This window comes from Glycine soja, chromosome 4, assembly GCF_004193775.1.
Source record: "Glycine soja cultivar W05 chromosome 4, ASM419377v2, whole genome shotgun sequence".
NCBI classification, from domain to species: domain Eukaryota; kingdom Viridiplantae; phylum Streptophyta; class Magnoliopsida; order Fabales; family Fabaceae; genus Glycine; species Glycine soja.
This window is the reverse complement of record NC_041005.1, coordinates 44,339,039-44,359,833: the sequence shown is the minus strand read 5'-3', so window position 1 is coordinate 44,359,833 and position 20,795 is coordinate 44,339,039. Positions and strand designations below refer to the sequence as shown.

At 34.2% G+C, this 20,795-nt stretch overlaps 2 protein-coding genes across 2 annotated transcripts; both read left to right on the top strand.

The window, feature by feature from the left end:
• The first annotated feature begins 6,494 nt into the window (after window positions 1-6,494).
• Window positions 6,495-11,233, top strand: LOC114409820 (E3 ubiquitin-protein ligase SIS3-like). The gene is made up of 10 exons (XM_028373444.1): window positions 6,495-6,843; window positions 6,942-6,980; window positions 7,143-7,209; window positions 7,342-7,415; window positions 8,104-8,242; window positions 8,327-8,419; window positions 8,629-8,694; window positions 9,777-9,893; window positions 10,220-10,333; window positions 10,574-11,233. The coding sequence occupies exons 1-10, from the start codon at window positions 6,815-6,817 to the stop codon at window positions 10,970-10,972; spliced, it is 1,137 nt and encodes a 378-aa protein (XP_028229245.1). The 5' UTR covers window positions 6,495-6,814; the 3' UTR covers window positions 10,973-11,233.
• A 2,440-nt stretch (window positions 11,234-13,673) lies between these two features.
• LOC114409819 (protein EXECUTER 2, chloroplastic-like) lies at window positions 13,674-19,407 on the top strand. The gene is made up of 11 exons (XM_028373443.1): window positions 13,674-14,054; window positions 14,665-14,781; window positions 14,893-14,958; window positions 15,845-15,951; window positions 16,027-16,108; window positions 16,484-17,170; window positions 17,270-17,396; window positions 17,486-17,655; window positions 17,756-17,830; window positions 18,652-18,744; window positions 18,879-19,407. Exons 1-11 carry the CDS (start codon window positions 13,782-13,784, stop codon window positions 18,978-18,980), a joined length of 1,899 nt encoding a protein of 632 aa, XP_028229244.1. The 5' UTR covers window positions 13,674-13,781; the 3' UTR covers window positions 18,981-19,407.
• The last annotated feature ends 1,388 nt before the right edge of the window (window positions 19,408-20,795 follow it).

Genomic DNA, 20,795 nt, shown 5'->3' with positions numbered 1-20,795 from the left:
GCTTTTGTGTTGCAGAAGAAGAATAATAGTCAGCCACAGTCAAATAAGCCCGAGGAACACAAAAAAATACAAATTTTTGGACTGTCAAATAATTGTCAAACCAAGAAATCACGTGAGAGAAAACAACGGGCAAACCAAGCAACAACCTTTAGGTTTTTCGGCCAAAACAACCAAATGAAAAAAGAAAACGCAGAAGGATAGGAGAGAAAAGAACCCATAAATCATTTTTCGGCCAACCCAAGCAAAGAACTGCCAAACCAAGCCAAAAAGCTTTGGCCTTTGGGTTTTCCTCTCAGAAGAGAAAACAACCAAGCAAGAGCCTTTGGGTTTTTCGGCCAAACCAAGCAAATGGAAAAAAAAAACGCAGAAGAATAGTTTGGAAAAGAACCCAGAAATCAATGGAGAAAGAACTAAGCATATGAAAAACCAAAACGCAGAAGGATAGTCTTGAAAAGAACCCAAAAATCATTTTTCGGCCAACCCAAGCAAAGAACTGCCAAACCAAGCCAAAAAGCTTCGGCCTTTGGGTTTTCCTCTCAAAAGAGAAAACAACCAAGCAAGACCTTTTGGGTTTTTTGGCCAAACCAAGCAAACGGAAAACGAAAACGCAAAAGAATAGTTTTGAAAAGAACCCATAAAAAACAATTTTTCGGCCAACCATAGTAAACAACTGCCAAACCAAGCAAAAAAGCTTTGGCCTTTGGGTTTTCCTCATGGGAGAGAAAAGAACCAAGCATCAACCTTTGGATTTTTCAGCCAAAACAACCAAATGAAAAAATAAAACACAGAAGGATAGGAGACAAAAGAACCCATAAATCATTTTTCGGTCCAACCAACCAAAGAACTGTCAAACCCAGGAAAAAACCTTGAGCCTTTGGGTTTTCCTCAGTGGGAGAAACCAACGGGCAAACCAAGCAACAACCTTTCGATTTTCCGACCAAAGCAATAGGAGAATGATGGATTCCTTCATTCCCGTCCAACATTTGGAGAACAACAGCACCAAAGCATTATCTTGGATTACAGTGGAATAAGAGAGAATGAAGAACGGATAGGAAAAAAAAGAAAGAAAATGAGAGAGAGAATGAGAATGGGAAAGGTGGAGAGAGAATAAAGAACGGGTAGGAAAAAAAAGAAAGAGAATGAGAATGGAAACGGTGGAGAGAGAATGTGTGTTTGTAAAATAAAAAAAACGTAAAAAAAGAGGACAAATGGAAAATGCAACATTTTTTACCTTCACTGTAGCATGATGTGACATTTTTGAGCGGGAAATGGGTGAATGAGATCGCGAAACGTGGCCACTCAGGGCCTTGTTTGTATAATGATAGATGATAACAAACTTAGTTGCTTATTAATTTATAGGGGGCATGATCTTCTCATTCTTTACTTATCAACCGTTTGTCCAAAATGCTAATCAAAATAAGAGAATATCACCAAAATTCTCTCTACCTTCGACTGATCTCTAAGATCCCACATCTTAACTAGCACACCCTAGTAACCTGGTGCACTTTTTGCTAGTTACTTTAACTAAGAGCTCAACTCAGTTGATCATTCCAGCTCATAATCTTCGGCCTAAACATATTAATTACTGCCTTCGTCCATGGATTAGGTCTCAAGCCTATTGCATTCGAAATTTCAAATTTCAGTTGTTAATAGCTTCAAATTCACATGAAGAATTGAGAAAATAATTGATAAATAAATAACAATTGTTTTAGAAAGGAATGACCTAAAACAACCTTTGAAACTAATAAGGCAAACCTTCCCTAAATATTTGGGGACACTAAATAATTGCTAAAAAAATGTGTTGGAATTTGGGCTTTGGAAAAGTCATTTGTGAGTTTGATTTCGTTGTAGTCAACTTAAATCCTTGGTTGTGACTACTGTGGATCACTTTTTAGGTAATCTATTATGGATCACGTTTAATAATAACCATTAGATTTATTTAAGGCTTATACTGATACATGCATTTTACACACTAGATCCATTAGACTATAGTCACTATCTCTTCTAACAAAGTCTTTCTTCCTACACCTATAGTGATTACTCCTTTTACAACCAATTAACACAAATGAAGTCTTTTCTCTCATAAACATCATCTCGGGTAACAAACACCTACAACGCAAGTCACACAATTTTAGTCTTTAAATGGACATTCATTTTATCAATTTAATAACAATAAATTACATTATTACCTGAGAAATATTGAACGCATCCGAACAATCAACATGTTGTTCTTCATTCACATCAGTTTCGTGTTCATTTTCATCATTCATATCAACTTCTTCAGACATTATACTGTCATACATCCATTAATCTTCGTCCATCTTAACAACAGATTCAAATTTTTTCATATCACAAACAAACAACACCTAATCGCACCATACATATATTATCACACAAAACTCTATATAATTTTTTTATTGCATACCATTTTATAAACACTAGAATTCATAACCATATATATAAAAAAACCAATAACCCTATATAAATAAGAGCATACAAATTATTTCAAATACACATATAAATAAATAATTTTTATTTAAAAAATTAAATACTAACATATTTATAATTTAAACAAATTAAAAATTTGAACAAGTTTTAAAAATTTAAAAATCCGAATAGACCATACGGATCACTTAATTTGTATGGTTTATACAGATCATGTGATTTGTATAAACCATACGGATTAAGTGATCCGTAAGTTTTAATTTAGCTTACGGATTACATAATCCGTATAAAATATATGGATCATGTAATCCGTAAATTAAATTAAAACTTACGAATCACTTAATCCATATGGAACGAAAACCAAAACTACAATTGGTGTACATCTGATGACGTCGCAACCGAACCAACCACCGTAACAATCGCTACTGACCCGTAACACTTTCACCTCGACCGAAGCGACGCCTCTCTCAACGGTAAAAACCAACACCAAAGGAGAAACCAAAGAAGAAAGCCAAGCACATGAAATGTAAGTGGCAGAAACAGTAAACAAAACTTAATAAATGAAGAAGAATATAGAGGGGTATTTCTAGAATTATTAAAAATTGCTGGATGCACAAGCAATAATATTGGTACACCTAGCAACACCCAATCTATCATGGATCACGTTTAATAATAACCATTAGATTCATTTTAGGCTTATATATACATGCATTTTACACACTAGATCCCTTCTCACCTCCCTGTGCAGTCCCTTTTTTTCGTATGTTGTTGTAGGCAATCTTTGGCGCGGCGAAGGCGGCGATGCTTTTTTTTTTTTTTTTTTAAATCAATTTCTTCCTTTTCTCCCCAACTTCACCGGAATCCTCATCTCTGTGCATAGTTCTTGCAAACTTTCCTTTCTCTAGAGAGGTTAATGGAAACCATTGAATATTAACAAACAACTTGGAAGATTGCAGTCAAGAGTGGCTCTGATCACTACATAAAAACTTATAGAAACATGCTACTATAACAACCATCGACCACATGCTACTATAACTTATAAAAACTTATCAGGCCTAGCATGCATCATCATCACAAAGGTATTGTACTCCTCAGGTAATCCATCGATCACAACATCAAGCAATTCTTGATCAGATATTGTCTCTCTTATAGCAATCAAGGAATCAGCTAAAGCATGAATTCAGAGTGTGTACTTAGCAATTGAACGATTACCTTTCTTTGTGGTTTTCAGTTCGGATCTGAGTTGCCGCACCTTAGCCTTAAGTGTGGCATAGTAATGGGTATGGATTTTGTCCCAAATCTCATGCGCATGGTGACAATTCAACACTCTCGACAGCACCGACTCAGAAAGAGTAGACAGAAGCCACGTGAAGATAGACTGATCTTGAATGAATCACTTCTCATATGTAGCAGACATGTGATCCAGTTGACGATCTAGATCTAAATCGTACTTTGAAGGAATTGTGGGATTGACAAATACACGATGCAATTTGTGCATTGCAACGATTCTGCTAACCTGTGGATTCCACAGAAGGAATTTTTGTCATCAAGCTTAATTGAAAGCTTCAAAACTTTGGTGAAAATCGCTGAATTATGTAAATCAACGTTGGAATCATTGTTAATCAAAGACGCAATTTGGCTCAGCGACAGTGACGCCATTGCCAAAGCTTCAGAGAATGAAGGAAAACGCAGAGAAGTTACAGAAATGCAATGAAAGGAAAGAACCCTAGGATCGACTCAGCAAATGATGCCATAATAGAACAGAGAATTGAGAGAAAACTCATTTGATTCTGGTATAAATGTTTTTCCAATTGTTCAATTCTGTTACATTCTTGGTATTTATACATAGTGTGAGAGTAACTAACTTTGCCACTTGGGTTACAACTGTGATTATAAAAGCCATGACTAACACTAGCAATAACAAGGCTAACACATACTCTATTACCTACGCAGAATCATCAAGGTTCCTATTTCTTCCTTTAATTTCATAATTTCGTAGATTTACTTCCAACTCTAGAATCATTGCGTGTTGTGGATCTCGACGACAACAAAGATGAGTAAGGAGAAGCAGGGGAAAAAAAGGGGACACCAAAAATCTGTGATGAATGTAACAGTTATTAAAAGTGATTCATAATAGACGACTTAAAAGGTGATCCACCATAGCCATAGCCTGAATCCTTTTAAAAGTCAACAACAAGCATCCTTATGTTGCCATCAACAAGCGCAATTAACATTTTTCCAACTATAATTGGAATCTTAGTTTCTAGCACTCGCTCTGTGAAGGCAATGGTTGCACGAATCTTCTAGCTAAATTGGGTGCTTCTGATATGCCTTTTTTTATGGATTAAGTCCTACTCAGTTACCCCATACTCTTGCAGCGGATACACTACGTGTTTATCATGTAAGATCATAGCTTTATTATGATGAATTAAAAAAAGTTGTACCATACAACCACGAGCTCAGGAGAAAATGTTCTAATCTCTCCCGTTCCTATTAAACTCGAAACTTGAGAAACTTGTGTACTGTACGGTCAGGAATCTCGGTATATACTGAACAACATAGGTCAGACAAGAGCTCAATATATATTCGGACAAACATCCTCCATCTAGATAGGTGTCCCACGTTCATACACATCTAGTCACGATCTCCACAATGAGAGAAAAGATCATCTAGCAAGGAACGGTTGAGAGGAAGAGGTAACCTCTCTCTCGCTCAATACATATGGTAAGAACCAAAGAAGAAAGGTATGTATCAACTCATCCCAAAAAAGATAAACAACTCAGACCTAACTGACTTGATCGTTGAAATCCTTTTTTGCAGATACCCCACCACATATAGAAGAAGGAGATCGGAGATCACATCAACCCCAAACCAATGAGAAGATTGGATTGGTTAACAAGTGAAATTGGTAAGAACATAAATAGTGGTTAAGTATTTAGAACCAGTAATTGCTTAAGATAATCCCTTCAAATATTTTAAGACCAATCAACATCTAATTATAGAGAGCATGTTTTATAATCTTATTGTCAATTGCTGGTAACCAAATGGAACGAGGAGAAGGATAGTGAAAGATCCTACCCATAGGATATTTTGTGATGTTGAAGGCATGTCTCATAGAGGCAGAAATGTACCTTTAGTTTTTACCAAGAGATCATGTAATTCTGTTGTTGATCAATTATCTAGACTTGCTTTTGATTTTCATGAGAACTATTGGTTAGAGGAAGTCTCTCACCAGGTTCTGGCCTTTGTGCAATATGATGTAAGCGCTCTTGTGAGCCATCTCTAGTTAATAAAGATTGCACCTTTTACACATAAAAAAAATTATAGAGTGAATGAATACTTTGTCATACTTATTTTGTAAAGTATATCCTATCATACTTCATATTAATATTTATATTTAAAGTTGAATGTTGGGATAATATTCGAGTTGAATTTCTGCAAAAATAATTCTTAATCAAATCTTATTGTTTATTAGAATTTTAAATTAGTCAAAATTTATTTTACCTAATGAATTGAAGGGTGAAGAAAAAAAATATGGTCTAATTATCCATTTAGTTCATATAATTTTTAAATTTATCCCTTTTAATCTTTATAGTTAATAAGTAAATTTTTTAATGTATGAAATTAATACGTAAATTTTTTAATACTGACATTTACATTTTAGTTATCACAAACACTTTTTAAGAATTAAAATATAAATTTTAGGAAATAAAAAATTCACTTATTAAATTTGAACAACTAACAAATCAACTTATTAACTAAACTAAAAATGATATCTTCACTTATGTTTAATGAAATTATTATGTTTAATTTAATGACATTTATTATTATCAATTATTTATAAACTCTTATCACTGCTGATTTGAATGTGTCTTTACCAGTGAAACTCTCAATTTTTATCTCTATTTATTACATTAATTATTTTATGTTGTAATTTATTTTCTTCTAGATCATAGGTATATTTTACTGGAAAACCGGTTAACAAAATCTCCCGTGCTTGGTGGCGTCGTAATTTTTCTATTTCCTTTTATCTCTTACATTATTCAAATAGTATATTCTAATTTCTTTTGATTCATCTCCCGTGGAATCTCTTATTCCCTCTTTCCTTTCATTACCCAATAAAATCGTAGAAATCCAATCCCATCTCTCATGAACAATCAACCAAGAAAACAGTGAGCACAGTTCAGTTGCACACCTTCTCTGTGCTTCTTCTTCGATGTTCAATTACAATAACACCAACTCGCTTCATGAAACACCCCACTCCAATTTCGCCCTGTCACAATCGCATCACTCATGCATTGGCCACTGTCACATAACCGCGATCGCTGGATACGACACCCTTTCGTTCTAGGGTTTCCCCTCCACCACTATGGCCATCAGAGGCGTCAATTTCAAATGGTTTGTGTCAAATCCCAATCTTTCTTCCTTCATTGTTTTTTCAAGCATCTAATTTTATCCCAATTTGACATGCAACTTGCAAATCACGCTGCTCGCAGGTTCGATGGCTTTTTCTTGTCCATGCTCGCCACCAGCATGTATCATTCGAAATTTCACCTTCCATTGGATTCTCCTAGTTTTCCTTAGATTAATTGATTCTTTTACATTCTCAATTTCCGCGAGAAAAATAATTAATTAAATAAATAAAATTTCTGTTACTCATTGGTGAGTGTGTTTTCTTTGACCATTTTGACTTACAGAGCTATTGTGGCAATTAATTGGAAGCGGTATCAATCTTGTACTCACCCTTTGCACATATGGACTGTGGTGGGTAATTTATTTTTATTTTTTATTGTTTAGGTTGCCATTTTTCTTTTCTTGATAAGATATGTAAAGTTTGACTCACAAATTCTGCTTATTATTATTATTATTTATTTATTTATTTATTTCTATGTTCAGGTTGACTACGCTGCTGTTTTCACTTTCCGGCTTTTGATGTTTGTTGATAACGGGCTTGCTTCGGGAATGGGTTTGTAAGACCTTCCAATCTTTTACTAACTTTTAAGGTTGTTATTGTTTTCTTGGAATGCTTCTAAGTTGAATTGAGATGGGAGAGTTAATATAGGAAGCCCAGGTGAAATTAGAATGTGATGAACCGATGATATAAGACTCATCGTGTTTCAGTATTTTTTTTGTTGTAACTAAGAAGATTCTTATACACGCCATAATAATGTGGCATCAACTTATAAATTGTTGGTGTGATAAATCTACATGATACTGTTGTGGCTGTGTTTAATATGGATATTGTATAGCACTTATTACACTAGTGAAAGGTTGTAGAGGCAGTATAGTCATTTGCGTGAATTACATTGGGCAGCACAGCACTTATGGAATGGCTTAGGTTAAAACTTATAACTGTACCGTGGAAGAGGACAGGAGAATTTCTTGAAAATATAGCCCTCTCATCTGAGATTTTGTGAATACTTGTTGTTCATGTGTAAAATTCTGAAATACGATGTAGTTTCCAAAGTCCATTTCTCTTAAATTTACTTGACTGCCAAGTGTCAACACTCAAGTTCAAGATCATTCATGTCACAACTGACTTCTTTGATTTCATTAAATAAAACTTCACGAAATGCTTCTTCTGGTGCTTTAGTTATTTTTCAAATCTCATTACTGATTCAGTTGTTTTTATTTTCCACTATTTTTCAATGTTTCTAGAGATTTTGGGTGGCCGCAGAGATATGCTCGCTTCTGTGGAAGAGTAGTTGTACTTTCAATTCTTGCATTGCTTCTCTATCCATTTCTTTGGGCTTGGACAATAATTGGTACCCTGTGGTTCAGCAACACTAAAATCTGCGTATGTTTTACTTGTTGCAATCCTCAATGGTACTTTTGACTTTGTAAACAAGTTTATGATGCTTATTCCAAAAATTATGTACAGTTGCCTGGAGGGGGCCAGAAATGGGGCTTCCTTATCTGGTTACTTTTTAGCTACTGTGGACTCCTCTGTATTGCTTGCTTGGCAATGCGGAAGGTTAGTGGTGCTCTGTTGTTATCCATTGGATGTTTCTATGACTTGTTTTCATTTTCCACTACACAAACTTTTTCTTTTCTGCATGTGGTGCTTTTCTTGTTTATGAATTACCTATCAACTGCACATGTCTGCTGAAAAATATTCTCCTTCATTGTTTCTTATCTCTACTTCTGTTCTGTTTTCTTTTTGGTATGTTTAATTATTTGCAGTGGTTGAAACGAAGACAAGCACGCATGTTAGGTGCTCAAGAGGGTATCCCTGTATCCGCATTTGGGGTAAGTTCTATCGTTACTGTGTTTTTATGTTGGAGTGTTAGTTAATAACACATGAAAACTCCATCTTTTCATGGCATCATTCCCCATGTTTAGCATCATACAAGGGGTATTTCTAAGTGATATCCTGAATGGCATGAAAAGTATTTCCCTTCCTCTTTTGTCCATATGAATAGGAAAGGACAATAAAGGATTTTATTGTTTTGTATTTCTTGAATCTGCAGTTGAGTTCTGTAATATTTGTTAATGTTCAAAATAACTGGTGCTATGATGAGTCTATGATGCTTTAATCCCATTTAGTTTTTTCTTTTGTTGATTTTGGAATCATGGAGTAACTTTGTTCTTATGAACTTAATTATTCTGGCAATGATGAATATCAGAAGCTGTCCCTTCCCTTCGAAGACTTCTTACTAACATTTTAGATTCATTTGTTTTATGTTTATTTTCCATATAATATACTTAATAGAATTTGTTGCTGTTTATTGATTCTAGATGCCTATTGCCTAGTGAATTCTGCTTTCTTTCGCTGTCAGATTTATGCTTGGCTGTCCTTAGATCTGTTATAATGCACTCTATGTTGCTGAGGCACAGCAACTTGATATGTTGTAACAAAGTTGTAAACTAACGAGGTGCATAAACTTTTATTACAAATGTCATTATCTCATGCAAACTCAATATCCTCTACAAATTTTGTGGGATTACCTTCAAGCTATGTAGACTGTATGGTGCTGCTACCATGTTCTTTCTTGAGGTTTGAGGGAATACCATTTTTCTAATGGTGTTTCTTCATTTTAAAGATGTTACATATACAGGGTTCATGTTTATCCTTAGCAATCTAAGAGGTTTTTTTTTTTTTTTTTTTCTTTTCATGTTTTTATTTTCAGTTGATAACTTGATATGTTATCATTATAATTACTACAATGTTACCTTTTTTCATATTTTTTCCTATTGTCAAAATTTTGAGAAGGGATTAGCGAAAACAGCAAACTGAAAATAAAAATAAGCCAAACACCCACCCCCCCCCCCCCCCCCCCCCCCCCCCCTATTGTTTGCTATTGATAACAATTGCTGTTGTTTTTTGTTAGGTTCTAGTTGAAATGATCCGAGTACCTGATTGGGCATTTGAAGCTGCAGGTCAAGAAACAAGGAGTATGGCCCAAGATGCTGCATATCATCCTGGACTTTACCTAACTCCAGCCCAGGTTATATGATCTTATATTCCTTGATGTCTTGATCACATGTTGAAAATCATGTAAAGCAGCAATTAATGCTATTCTGTGCCAAGCTGAATGATCTTTATTATCACATGCAGTAGTTAATGAAATCTGTTGCTTGGTTTGTCTGATGAATTATTCATACCATTACCTTTTGTTTTTGAAAAATGTGTTGGTAGGATTATTTGGACAATATGTTTATATGATATCTCTTATTTGAATATCCTTTTATGTCTACATATTTCTGGTACATATACTTTTTGTATATTTATTACCAGTTTGACTGCTGATAGCTAGGTTTGCTTTCTGAGCAGAGAGAAGCAGTTGAAGCTTTAATTCAGGAACTCCCATCGTTCAGGTTAACTGCTGTTCCTACTAATTGCAGTGAATGCCTCATCTGCTTAGAAGAATTCCATGTAGGAAATCAGGTATACTTTTTGTTCCATTTGGGTACCTATGTGGCTTTATTGAGCAATAGGAAAAAAATATTAATATACATACTATATATTCCATCCGTCACGTTGCTTTTAATCAATTTTGAGGATTCTTATCTTTAAGTTCTGGCTATCTCTAGCGAATTACACATGCTCTATATTCTTAATGAAATTGCGATGCAATATACCATCAAGAGCAATTGAAAATTAGTTTTTTAACTTAATGTGGTGCAGGTCCGTGGCCTGCCCTGTGCTCACAATTTTCATGTTGAATGCATTGATGAGTGGCTTCGGCTTAATGTGAATTGTCCTCGGTGCCGTTGCTCAGTATTTCCTAATCTTGATCTCAGTGCTCTGTCCAATATCCGTTCTGAGTCTGAACAGTCTTCTGCCACTGCTGTGACAAGCAGAGATATGACAGGCCAAACTTCTAGTCAGAGTTACCTTCTGAGATTACAGGGGCCTCTCCACCCAGTTTGTGTTAACTTTGCAGGGCCAGCTGGTGAGACAGACAATGCTTTGGAAAATGCTGAAAATGGTGTTGTACCTGTTGTGACTCAAAATATGTCAACTAGAGATCAGGCCACTTCTGGTGAACACATGCCTGTTGGTCTTTCCTCTTCCCAAAATTAGATTGCTTCTCAACTCTGTTATATTCCTAACCCATTCGTGAGAAGTTGCAGGTTACATATCAGTATCCAGCCATTGCCTGAAGCTTTATATATGATGTACTTTCTAACATGAAAATTTCTGGACTGATTCATAAAGAAATGGATCAGCTTCCTTTTTTTCTGAGGGATCTTGTAGAAATAAAGACTTGAAGGGTGAAAATATACCTTTTTTTTACTTCGCTAAGAATATTATATTGAATATTTTTTCCTACCCTTGTTTTTACTTGGGGTGTTTTTCATGTCTTGAAAGGTGGGTTTGATAACTTGATACAACAACAAAGCTTCATCCCATTAGACGAGGTCGATTACATGAATCACACAACACCATTTTGACACGGTTAAAACCCAAAGTTTCAGTATATCGAAATAAAAGTAGACATTTGTTTTTCTCTTCTGGTACTGCACTATAGTGTCATATTTTGCTTTATGTTTATGCTTGTTAAAAACTTCTGTTGTGTGATGTTTTCACATCAGGGATCGGATAGCTCTCTTTCCACCCTCCCAAAAGCCCTAGTGCTGACTGTAGGAAGGAATTTTACCTTCTGAGCTGTGGGATTCTTAGTTAAATCAAATCTGGCATCCCTAAAGTTTTATTGCTAGGGACTTTGGAGCTAAGGTGACACCCATAGATTTGCGAGAAAACACAATCAGTTTCTACTTCGCGAGTTTGTGATTGTGACTCTAAATATATATTTATTTTTTTTACTTTTGACATTTGGGCTGGCTCTTTCATAGCCCCCCGGCAACTCGGTGTCTACAACTTTTGGAATTATTATTCCACTTGTGGTTTTAAGGGTTATAAACACTCCACATGGAACTTCGATTTGTGCTCATTGGATTACGTGGCGGAAAAACACTGCGCGGTGGCTGGTTAAATATTTTCAGACAGTGACGGGCAAGGACACCTACTGAGTATTGAGAGTAAGATTACATAAACAACTGCGAAGTTAATAGATTCAGTAGTCACTAGTCAGTACGTATACATGAATAGTGTATCTTTCGCTAGATCGTAACTCGAAGACCTAACCCAAAAGTATTTAAGTGTTAAAGGATAAATTTCTGTCTTTTAAGTCTAATATGACTTATATAATAACATTGGATTTGAGTTGGATCGTTTGACATCTAAATCAATGAACTTTGAATAAGTTGATCCAATAAGAATTGAATGGTACAATGTTTCTTCATCTTAAGCGGTCTAGTGCGAAAAAGTTAAATATGTGTAAAGAGGACCGGATGGATACAGATAGAATTCTTATTCTTATTGGAAATTATTGACACACTTGAGGGTGAAGGAAGGGAGTTAGAGGAAGTAAACATGATAAAACAAAAATCAATGAAGGATAAGATACGTGAAAAATATGAATCGTGAATAAATTATAATGAGAAATGCTAGTACTGTCCTCTTAAATTTTAAACTTTTTTTATTATTGGTTGAAGCTAATTAAAAATTATGTATTTTTTTCCTCCTTATTTAGCGTATCTAACGCCTCTCTCGATTGTGTTATATATATATATATATATATATATATATATATATATATATATATATCAATTTTAATTCGTATAAGGAGGAGTGTTTTGTTAACACTCTTCAATCATGATTGAATTTTTATTGCACTTACACATGTTTGGTATACCAAACTTTAATTTGTTTTTGATAAAACAAACTAGTTTCTTTTTTTATTTTTTAATCATTCGGAAAGAAAAGAACAGAGACAACAAGACTAACTATGAACATAAGAAACACTTAATGCGTTGGCAATTATAAGGGCGAGAATCTAACTAAATCCAAGAATGTGCACAGGTTACCTTCTCCCAAAGTGTGATTGAAGGAGTGTTGTCGGTCTCTAGTTGCCATAGCTTTAATTTGATTAAGAGCAGAAAAATAATTGTTACTATTATTAAAAATGAATTTGTCAAATAATATCTAAAAAAAAAATAGAAACAAAAGTTGCATGAATGATGAATGCAATGCTACTCGAGGCATCAAAAAAGTAATTATATTATTTGATTAATTAGGTAATTTAATGAATTCAACAAATTAAACTAAACTAATTAAATATTTTTTTCCAAAATTTATTCCAATATGAAATAAAATAATCAAGTTCAATCTCTATTAATTTTATTGACATAGTAATAAAATATTTTAAAATTATTTTATCAACCCATACTTTTAATGTCATTGGTTAAGGAACTAAAAATATAAAATATTAATATATAAAACATAAGTGCATATAAAGAAAGATCATGACAATATAATTTTTTCATCTAAAACAAACATTTGTACTTTAAGGGTAGTTTGATATGGGAGAAATTTATTGTCAGGATTCATGAATTCTGATAATTATGTTTTTTAAAAATAAATAAAATTTATTTAATTGATTACATAATTTAATAAATAATGATATGATGTTTTTTATGTAGTAAAAAATATTAAACTCAAAAAATTAAGATTTTTACCTCTTTTGTAAGAAAATTTTCGTGAAAAAACTGATTAAAACATTGCCACCAAACATTCTTTCCAAAAAAATATTATTTTTTAAAAATACATAATAAACATTAAATTAAAAATTAAAATTTCCAAATTATGATTCCCCGAAAAGCAGAATCTTTTCTCCTAGCTAGCAACTCTAAAGTCCTTAACGAGCGTTTCTGACTAGCATTTGTCATTTTAAAAAACATTCGAAATCCACATGGTATAAAACGAAAAAAGAAAACTTATCTGCATCCCCTCAGCAGCTGCAGCAACTCGTATCCGTACCAAGTCCAACATGGCGGTGGCGGGTGTGTCCCAGGCCATCTCCTCCACCACCGCCACCAGAACCCCCTCTTGCATCGATTTCCACTCCAAAAAACCTTTCCTTTTGGGCCTGGCCCACTCTCCCCAGCCCAACCTCTCAATCTCCGCCAGAAGGAGCCGCAACACCCACTGTTGCCGCTGCACCCTCAATTCCGACGACACCTCTCTCAGCTGGGATTGGAACCGATGGTGCCGCCACTTCTCCGACATTGAACAGGCCGAAAACTTTGCCTCTGTCCTCAAGGTACATCAATAACACAATAATCTCTCTCTCTCTCTCTCCCGAATTTTGGTATTCAGTCTTAATAATTACTCAGATAAGAAAGATAAAATAAATTTAACTTCCTGTTCAGGCTAAAATTAGCTTATGCATTAGTTAATGACTTAATTGCTCATTTGGTTTCTATAATTTTACAATTTTTACGATTTAGTCCCTTCAAAGTGCTTGTTTTAGTCCCTTCACATCCACTTTTTAGGAACTATTCCCTCCATCCCATAATAATCGCGTAAGAAGAAAAATTTGTTCCAAAATAATTGTGATTTTAGCTCATGTAACATCAATTACTTTTTTCAATTTATATCCCTTATAATATTAATTAATGATTTGGGCTACTAAAACAAAAAAAAAATGAATTAATAATGATAAGTTAGTTTTGTAAAATTGTATTCTTTTTCATCTATTTATTGGTTTTTCTTGTCTGTTTAAAACAATCTAGGACAACAATTATAATTGGAAACACTGACTAAAATGTAAAGATTATCATGCAGGGGTAGAGATTGAATGAGAGTTAGTTTTACAAAAGCTCTTTCATTTAAGAAATAGGTGATGCTTATGTTCACTTGTGTTTGTGTAGTTTCAACTTGATGATGCTATTGAGAAGGAGGACTTTGAAGAAGCGGTTAAGTTGAACAGGGCTCTATCAGAAGCAACGTCCAAGGACACTGTTGCTGAAATTATGGATCAGTTGAAGGCAAGAGCAGCACAATTTGTCTGAATTAGTTGGTTTTTTGATTTTATCATATTTTGTACATATGGTTTGGTTGGTACTTGATGTTAATCTCGTGGTTGCGTTATGTTGCAGAGTGCTATAGATGATGAACGGTATCATGATGCTTCGAGATTGTGTAAATGCACTGGAAGTGGACTGGTATCTGTCTTGGTTGCTCTACTTTGTGCTAGCCGTTGTTCAAAAGTGTTACTTTTATGGTTTTTGATTATCACATTTGGATGTTCATTTCGTTTTTGGCTCAGCTTTTTCTAGACTCATTTTATCCTTAAGAGGAGTTGAGCCAAACACACTTTTGGAAAAGTTATTGAAAAGGAAAGTAGTTTTCCTAATGAACAAAAACCCAAAAAATAGAGTTATTGTAGGAGGAAGTTTTACTTGTATGTAGATGAGAAGCAAAGAAAAGTTAGAAGATGTAGCTTTGTTCTTTTCTGTTAATTGGTTGGGAAAATCCTCCAATAAAAAAACATAGTTCAACTTGCCTTCATCCATAGAGGAAGACAAGTATAACATCCACTGCACAAAACAACAATTTACAATATTTATTTCTCACATTAAGTTTATCAGATACTCATGCCACATTTAAGTTACAACTAATAACTCATGGTCGGGAGTGGGAGAGTATTGGGAGTTAGAAGTGTGTTTTGGAAAAGAAATTGGGAGTGATGTGGATTTAAAGTTTTTCTTCTTGAAGGAGAAAATAAAATAATTGATGTTTGGAAGATATTTGGTAACTGTCATCACTCATCATTCAACACACTTATAACTAAGAAAAGCTTTTATAAAGGTTATATATTGCAATAGGAAAGAAACTCAAGATTAAGAAAATTAAAAACAGATGGTAAACAAGCTTGTGTTGATAAACTTATGATGTTGTCTGGGAAGATACAGATAACCCTATCTGGAAAACACAAAATAGTGGTTGTGATTTTTGAGTATTGATTATGATAATGATTGATGGCCTCAGCTTGATTTTGTGAATCTCACTCTCATATTGTTTGATGACCATTTTTACCTTTATGTGCAGGTGGGTTGGTGGGTAGGGTACTCAAAAGCCTCAGATGACCCCTTTGGTAGAATTATACATATAAGTCCTGGTATGGGTAGATTCATTGGCAAGAGTTACAGTCCTAGGTATGATTGTTCTATTTTATATTCTACCCTTTGGTTATTTTTTTGAGGAGTACTGCTTATTTCTGTTTAATACAGACAGTTGATGCGAGCATCTACGGGGACTCCAATTTTTGAAATTTATGTGGTAAAAAATGCTGATGACACGTATCATATGCAGGTAATATTCAAATTTTCCAACTAATGATCCTTGTTCATTTGTGACTTACCAATATGCTAGAGGAAAAAAAAAATCTGAGTTCAAATGTTGATTCATGGATGGCTTTTTATTGTTTCATTCTTAAAGAAGACCCACATATTTATCAGTAAAAGGCTTAATTTTGGGGCTACTAATGCAAATATTAAGGAAACTGAACGTTAAATGAATTATAGAATGGGAACATCATTTTTGAGGTTTTGCTTCAGTTTATGACTTTCAGTTGGCTTGTCTTTACTGAGTCTCTTATCACTAATGGCCATCTACTTGATTCTGAGTAGTTTGCTTTAGTAGTATGTGTGTATTGCTTATGATGTCATATTTGGCAAAACCCAATAGGTAGTGTATTTACGACAAGCCAAAGGAAAGTCAAGGAGAAACCCTCAATCTATACCTGCTAAAGGCCCATCCAAACCTGAGGTGGAGAATGCATCTTCAGTTGAGGTGCAAGAACCTGAAGAGAAGATTGAGAGAAATGATGAGAAAAACAGTAATATCGAGGGAGTAACTGAGGAGGGCATTAAAAGTGTCATAAATTTTCTTAAAGAAAAAATTCCAGGATTGAAAGTCAAAGTTATGAATGTTAACGTTGAAGAGGAAGCAGCAGAAAACAATGATTCTATTAAGCAATTGATGGAGGAAGATAGTAATGAATCTGGCTCCAGTGAGAATCACGAAGAGGAAGTTAATAATCTAGATGAACCTGATGCGGTCACTCTAGAAAGAGATGGAGATGTCACAGAAGAAGAAAAGGATTTTGAAATGAAGCTTTTTATTGGTGGGGTTGTACACAATAATGAAGATACTCCTGTCAAGGATGAATTTATACGTCTTCCAGCTGAAATAAAAAATATTGAAAAGGATTCTTTTGTCTTTCATTTTGCTAGTGGAAATGTAGATTATGGTATCAAAGAAGATAAAATTCCCAACATCAAAGTAGCAGCCCTAGCAGCACAAGGAATCTCCGAGCTTATGCCTCCTGATGTTGCTAATGCATTTTGGAGTTCTGACAAAGTCTCTTCTAAGGTGAGATTGGGATAAGTAATATTTAAGCTTTATTAAAAAAAAAAATTAACCATGCATTTGTTTGTAGTTATTTGTAGTTCTGACTGATGCTTCATGTAGGTCTCCAAAAGCATGCGTGATATTGTCAGAGTTGCTATGAGTCAAGCACAGAAAAGAACAAGATTATCTGGGGATACAAATTTTAGCCGGATTATCTGTTCAAGAGGGGATTCTGATCCTTTTGATGGTGAGGTTGCTTATCCTTTTGTGTCAATGATGTTTTATGGAATTTAGGTAAAGAATAACTAAGAATTGATTGTGCTGGTTAATATGTAGGACTCTATGTTGGTGCATTTGGTCCTTATGGCATGGAAATAGTGCATTTGAGGCGAAAATTTGGACATTGGAATGAAGTGAACAATGAAAACAACACTTCAGATGTTGGATTCTTTGAATATGTAGAGGCTGTGAAGTTAACTGGGGATCTTAATGTTCCAGCTGGCCAGGTTTATGCATTTTTAATTTCTTGATCCTTGTTATCATTTTGTAAACTTCTATCAAATTTATGGGAGCATGACAGGAAAAGAAATTTTTTTTGGTGTGTAGGTGACATTCCGTGCTAAAATTGGAAGAGGCAATCGCAACACCAACCGAGGGATGTATCCTGATGATTTAGGAGTGGTAATGCACTATATAAGTGAATGTCTCTGTGTGTCGGTGCTCATTCATGTTGAAGCATACTTAATTTCAAAATTCACTTTAGCCCATCATGCTGGACCTTTTATATTATAACCTCTCACCTGCTGTCCCACATAACTTTGTGTCCTCCTGTTCAGGTCCTATTTTTTGCCATTGCAGTATCCAGTGCCCACTATAACAATAATATTAATTACTCAAATCTCCTAACTTCTTCAGTATTATTCTAACAAATGTGACACCCACCTTCACTTTTTATTGAATGTTTGTCTTGTATTAACACAAATATATCTTTTGAATTTTGTTTGTTTCCTTGACTTGTATTTTTATTTAGTTATTCGTGAATTTTTACTATTTTTTTTTAAATGAGTATTTATATGCATATAGTATAAATTTTTAATCTGTATATTAAATTTCTGATTAGTGACCTGCTTTAGTGTTTGAGGTTTGCCGCTACTCATTGTTATCTGAGATAGATAACTGTGGGTTGACACCACTGTCAACTGTATCCAAAGAAATAGAAGATATTAGTCACTGTATAGGCTTTGCTGGGAGAAGCAAAGGCTACTCTTAGCTGTCTCTACACCTTGAAAAGGATTAGTCTTTGGTTGTTGGCTAAAGGATACCTCTAGGGTACACCCAGAAAAATTAAATTTTTTTCTACAATTTCCTTGAGGCTCGTATGTTTTTTTATTGGTTTGCATCATTTCTTTGCTTGAGTTTCTCTTTTTACTTTGTGCGATTTGGATCACTTTGGATTGTTAACCATGCAACTAATCATAAATACTGCACTTGTTTCTAAACAGGTTGCTAGTTATAAAGGCCAGGGAAGAATAGCTGACTATGGTTATCGAAATCCAAAGTGGGTCGAGGGAGAACTGCTCCAACTTAATGGCAAGGTAAATTAGTAGTCAGATGTGTTGCATTCTTTTTCTCTCAATGTACTAGCATGATTATTGGTCTCAATCAATAGACATTTTTTTGGTAGAATTTCTGTTGACATTTTTTCTGTTCTGCTGTTGTCATATTTAAGGGCATGGGACCATACATGAAAGGTGCAGATCTTGGTTTCCTTTATGTCGTGCCTGAGCAAAGTTTTCTCGTCTTGTTCCACCGGTTGAAACTACCCGAGTGAGCCATGGTTGATGGTACCCTAATCCTGTCTAATTTACTTATCATCTGATGCGAGGAAGAACATGAAGGATTCTGATACTAGCGTGTTGAGATTACTGTTACCTTTTTTTTTTGAGTGGTAGTTTTACCCAACAGGCAGGCACTTGATATTTTATTAGCCCTTCTATGAGTTCATTTTTTGTTGTTCCTTTTACCAATCTCTTTGCTATCTGTCATCTTGTGTATATAAATTTGGCTGACCAACAAAATAGTGTGATAGGAACTCTGAAAGTACCATAAGGGATCTTTTTTGTGAATATTGTGGTTTATGGCTGTGTGCTTCCTTTCTTGTTTGGACTTCTCGTTTGTGGAAGTCCCACTAGTCTGCATGTATGAAAGGGAGCATTTACTAATTAAATTTGATGATAAAGAACTTCAGACCTGTGTTATTTTATCCAAAAAAAATTTATCGGTCAATGTTATGTTATCTGTGAGTAGGAAAATTCGAAGTCACGACCTGTCTGTCGCTCCTTTCTCTCTTTATTACCAAGTTAATTTTATAACTTGGTATGTTGTTATTTTGTTACATCATGTCTCTTGAAAGAAAGGAAATAATTAAAAGCTTTATGCTTCATATGCCCTTATCATGAAGAATTATAGTCAAGGTATCGGCAGCTCAAAAGATGCCCGAAGCTAGATTCCTAAATAAACCTTATAGTGCTTTCGGTGACGTGTGGAGAGATAAAAGATGTCTTGTGACAAAGCAAGTGCTTCATTATGTAACATGTTGCTTTCAATAGGTGTTTTTATATTGTTATTTGTTTGGTCTAAAAATGTTTGTATATGAATAAATTGCATCAAAATGCGCAGTGGGAACCTTTCCAGTCTACGCTGGGTTCGAGTCTGATGGAATTATCTTTATTATTGCACTAAAGTGAACAAAATCAGATTACTTTTATCCATTGGAAAAGGTTGTTTGGATTTTTTATCGGACCCGCTTGGATTTCCTTCGTTTATTCACTAGAGCCCCTACGACTTAAATAGAGCACTAAGAAAGTAAGTCTTATTAGTTAAGTCATGAAATCATTCACGCATTTTTTTTTTATCTTATTTAAATATTCTTAGAAAGTTCTTGAAATAAGCAAGAAAAGTTTAAGGGGAGCTTGTTAAAGTACGTGTCCATGTTTAAATTTTACAAGGCCAAGATTAGGATGTATTTGAAGTTGAATCATGGGTGCATGTATTCGTACTTGTAAATTTTACGAACAAGTTTATTTTCGGAGATTTTTATCCCGTGGCATAACATTAACCACTTTATATATATATAAACATTACCTGTAACCAAATAGTTTAGCATTTACATCTTGAATGAAAAATAGTTTCATCTCTAACTGATATTAAAGTTTCTTATTAGTAATTTGTCTAAAAACCAAGCCATAAATAATAGCATTGGATGTCGAAATGAAGCCTTATCTTTAATTGAAGAGTAACATTGAAAGCAAAGTTTTACATTTAAGTATTATCCACTTGAATAAAACATGAGAATGGGAAAAAGATACACAAACAAGTTTTTCAATAATACTTATATATATGTTAAAAGAATTAATAATAAAAAGTTTTTATTAGAAACAGTAAAAAAAAAAGGTTATTAGAAATCACACTAGCAATAAATTGCAACTCACGGTGGAGTATAATATTTTAATAAAAATTTTATATTTTTTTTACTTCTTAATTAGTGTACTTTAAACACTAGTTAACATCCGCCTTCCTATTTTGTCCCTTAGTTCTACTTAATGAAAAAAATGTCTCCTTAAATATCAGTTTTTCTTTGTATGAG

What these genes read in the sequence shown, in the direction of transcription:
- LOC114409819 (XM_028373443.1), top strand. Translation starts at nt 13,782, where the DNA reads ATGGCGGTGGCGGGTGTGTCCCAGGCCATCTCCTCCACCACCGCCACC. An exon ending in ATCCTGATGATTTAGGAGTG is followed by an intron (nt 17,831 to 18,651) that starts GTAATGCACTAT and finishes GTTTCTAAACAG; the next exon opens with GTTGCTAGTTATAAAGGCCA. An exon ending in TGCTCCAACTTAATGGCAAG is followed by an intron (nt 18,745 to 18,878) that starts GTAAATTAGTAG and finishes GTCATATTTAAG; the next exon opens with GGCATGGGACCATACATGAA.
- LOC114409820 (XM_028373444.1), top strand. Translation starts at nt 6,815, where the DNA reads ATGGCCATCAGAGGCGTCAATTTCAAATG. An exon ending in CTTTGCACATATGGACTGTG is followed by an intron (nt 7,210 to 7,341) that starts GTGGGTAATTTA and finishes TTCTATGTTCAG; the next exon opens with GTTGACTACGCTGCTGTTTT. An exon ending in CTTGCTTCGGGAATGGGTTT is followed by an intron (nt 7,416 to 8,103) that starts GTAAGACCTTCC and finishes CAATGTTTCTAG; the next exon opens with AGATTTTGGGTGGCCGCAGA.